Here is a 4051-nt window from a genome sequence, read left to right on the forward strand (position 1 = left end):
ATTATTATATAACTATATTTATTAATACCATCTTTTTTGCGAGAATCTTTCCATACAATGATTTGAATAAAATAACATACACAAATGAAACATACAAATATTCTGAGCAGCTATTGCTCGAAAACCGGTTAAAGTTCGGTCTGTCTTAATAGCGAATGAAAACATAGTGGAACAAAATTTTTTTAAGTAGTTGATGGGTCACCTGAACCTGGATATTTTGTTGATAATTAGCTTTATGTTATTAATTTAAAGAAATGTTACACTTGATCTCTAGTTTCAAAACAATGTTACCAGTGCTTAAAACGTCGTATTTTTGGTTTTCTTTTTTGAAGATTTCATCCATTTTTACGATATTTGATTAACCAGACAATAAAGACGATAAAACAAACTATGTCCTTATGGTTAAGTAAGGGTTTCTTCACCATAAACAGCAGAAATCTTTTTAAATGTTGCTGCCATATTCCCTTTACTGTTGAACATTGTAAAATATGCCAAAAACTGATTTATAACTTTTCATTAAGTTATTATTTCAGAGAGCCCGTGCTCTCTGACTAGTCGCCCGTGCGACTAGTGGAGTATTATTAGTATGACTTTCGCAGCATTACGTTCCTAGATTAGGTTCTATACATAAGAAAGAACAGATCATACAACAAATAATGCCTCTACGAACAGAATAGTATTGAAATTTAACAATTGAAAATAAAATTATAATTAATTAATTAATTCAATTATTCTACAGCTGGTTTATGATTTCGTTCTAATATAAACACAGCAAGTAAAATTGTTAATAAAAACTTTCATAGTAATAGTAACAAAACTCCAGAAAAATATGCGAACAAAAAAAAAAAGTCAAGTACGGCTTTGAATCAGTTGGTTAAGGTGCGCTGATTCTGAGCTTCACATTTGGCAGGACCCGAGTTCGATTCCTGGTACTTGCAGTCTCAAAAAATAATTATTTACGAATAATTAAATACAAGAATTATTTCCAAGACCACTGATGATGGTTATTTGGCAATACTCGAAACAGCTGTATGGTCAGCCAAAAATTCAATTAATTAAAATAATATAAAAAATAAATTTTTGTTGTATTTCACTACTGTTCGAAAAAAAACCTTTTAAGAGAGATTTTATATAACTGTCACGTAAGTGACGTAGCATTGTGCGAATAACGGATTTGAAGCTATTAAATAAGCTGAAGACTATTAGCCTAACAAAATATATGGAAAATTAGATCAAATATTCGATTGGATATACTTTGATGACGATAAAAAAGATTTAGATTTATTGAACATTTTTTGTGTATTTTGTTTAATAATTTCATGTGTATTGAATATTGAATTTACTTAGCTGTTATGTTGCTTTCTAGTAAGTTTGCCTCATTTAAAATTATTGTAATAACAATGTGTCTCAGTTCTCTTAATAATTATTAACGTATTACATTACATGCAGTTTAAGTGATGATACGCAATATAAATCTAAATGTTTCACATAAACGTTGATGCTTTAACTAAATGTTTTATAGCATTTTATGAATTAATTAAATTTATATATTTTCAATAAAATTAATTGAAAATAAAGCGCAATTTAATATTGCAAATTAAACTGAAATTTAATCCGGTACTTGATAACATTGAGATTTTCAATAAACTACAATCGCTTAAATTTTATTGTAGGTCATATTGAAAGGTTATTTAAGCCAAATTTCAATGAGAATGTTAAGAGCAATAAAAATATTAACTAATTATTATTATCAACAGAGTTTTGAAATTTTGCACTATTTCATATATTATCTTATATATATTATATTATATAATGATATATATTATACACAGTGTATTATATGATATCATTGTATGTATTATATAAAATGTATCATATATTTATATATATGTATAATATCATATACTCTACTTAAAATATTCATAACACATGCTTAGTTTAATAATTAACTTATAAGTTTAAATATATGCATTAACTTAAGGAATATATTTTTGAATTACAAATTAATAACACATTGTTTATAACTTTGAGTAGGGAATATATGTTATATTACATCATCTTATAATAAATTTATAAATAAATAAATCTTATAAATAAATTTAATGTGTATTATGGGTAATCTTCCAAAGAACTCGCATGAGATAAGCAAAGCTCCATAACATTAAAGAAGTGGAAACTTAAAGAAGTAGTAAGACAACCTGTAGGTCCAAGTAAATGTATCAATATATAATCAAGGCAATCGATAACACCATCTCTATTACAATCTCTAGAGAATCTTTTCATATATGCCCTTACAGTCGTTTCTGCGCATTTTCGGTCATTAACACAAAAAAAATAATCTGTAAATTAAATATTCAAATTAATTCTATTCTTTTCTTATTATCATAGATTTCGATTTAATTAATTTACCACTAGCATCTTTACTGTTTGTATATTCGTTTTGTGAGACAGTTGGTTCACCAGCATCAAACCAATAACTTTCTGAAATTCTGAACACTCCACACGATTGTTTACCACACATTTTTGGCTTGCACCCGGAAATATTTTCACATATACACTGCATACAGATTTCGTTCACATTGTTTTCATGTGAAAAAGTTTCAGCAGATGGCGTGAGTTCCTTATATTGATAAATTTCAGTTGAGTTCCATTCGTTTGATGATTCTGATTCGCTAGATTGTACGTCATCAGAAGAATCATTTGATTCAAAGAAATCACTTATATCTGAACTTATGTTTGAATATAAGTCAATGTAGTCTGTAAAAGAAACATATATTTAAATATTTAATTTTTAATAAGAGTATTCTTGAAGTATTATTATTGAGGTTCATTACAATCTGATTTACTTAAATTTCATTTTGTGTTATAGAAAGAATATAAATATCTATATATTATTATCACTAAATAGCAGGTTTCTGTTGTGTATTTATACTAAGGTTTGTATCGGAATTGAACCGAAAACTAACAAAAAAAAAAAAATACAATGTATAAAATGTTGACGAAAAAAACCATTTATAAGTTAGAAGGGTTCGAACAGTAATGAAGAAACAACAACAAACATTTTTAATTAATTTACTGAAATTTGGCTGACCATGCAACGCTGTTTTGAGTATGGCGAAGTACTCACCTTTAGTGATCTTAGAAGATATTCGAATTTTTATTTAATTAGTTTATAGTCCGTATTTTCCGTATAGTCTTTAGTTTGTTAGACTGCAAGTGCCCGGCTTACAACTCGTGTGTGATAAATTAGAAACGATAACATCATGTTATACCACAACTATTCAAGGCTGTACACACTTTCTATGCTATGTTTCATGTTTTTTGTCACTTTATTTGTAAGTGACACTAACCGAAGTACTTGTCATGCTTTTTGAATTAGAAGGAACTTATAAACTACAGCTTGAGTTGGAAAGATTATTAAATAAACAGTATATTTGATGGAACCAAAATCGGTAATAACTGAAAGTTATACATTGGTATATTTCAGATTAGCACCATTAAGTTTGGTATTTGTTTCTTACCGCATTTTTTTCATTAGTTGTTAAAATTTTAATAATTAAATATTACAAGTTTAAAAACAGTTTTTATTTTTAAAAGTGGACGTTTGTTTTATTTTTAAAAAAGTTGATTAACTATTTTGTTTCAAAAGAAAATTGATAAGAATGTACTACAAATGATATGACAAAATAAATAATTTATAGCACAAATGCATAGAAAAAGTTCAATCAGAATTATACTTCCAACCGAAAAAAATCACATTTTTGCCTGTGTAAAACCTGAATCCTTGTAATATTTTTAATTGAACTGTAATCAGAACCAATACGAGGAAATTTCCAGTCCGAAGCTCTGATTTAGACTCGTTCTTTGAATGTGTTGTGAAGTTATGCGAGATATCGAATTTTCCATCTACTATCTACAACGCATTTATTTATTCATCATAAGGGATGATGAGACGTGACGGTATCAATATAATATCGAAACTATTCACCAAAGTAGTAAGTAGTTGAGCTATGTGAATTCGTCAAATCAAAAAAAAATTGATTCAATTAAT

General features: G+C 27.3%; 1 protein-coding gene across 1 annotated transcript; it reads right to left on the reverse strand.

The window, feature by feature from the left end:
* Window positions 1-2076: 2076 nt before the first annotated feature.
* On the reverse strand, window positions 2077-3524 carry LOC119671176 (lysozyme-like). Its single transcript, XM_038081723.1, has 3 exons — window positions 3128-3524; window positions 2410-2757; window positions 2077-2339 (listed from the first exon to the last, which is right to left on the reverse strand). The coding sequence occupies exons 2-3, from the start codon at window positions 2561-2563 to the stop codon at window positions 2110-2112; spliced, it is 384 nt and encodes a 127-aa protein (XP_037937651.1). The 5' UTR covers window positions 2564-2757; window positions 3128-3524; the 3' UTR covers window positions 2077-2109.
* Window positions 3525-4051: the final 527 nt, after the last annotated feature.

This window comes from Teleopsis dalmanni, chromosome 1 (assembly GCF_002237135.1).
Source record: "Teleopsis dalmanni isolate 2A chromosome 1, ASM223713v2, whole genome shotgun sequence".
In the NCBI taxonomy this organism is placed as follows: domain Eukaryota; kingdom Metazoa; phylum Arthropoda; class Insecta; order Diptera; family Diopsidae; genus Teleopsis; species Teleopsis dalmanni.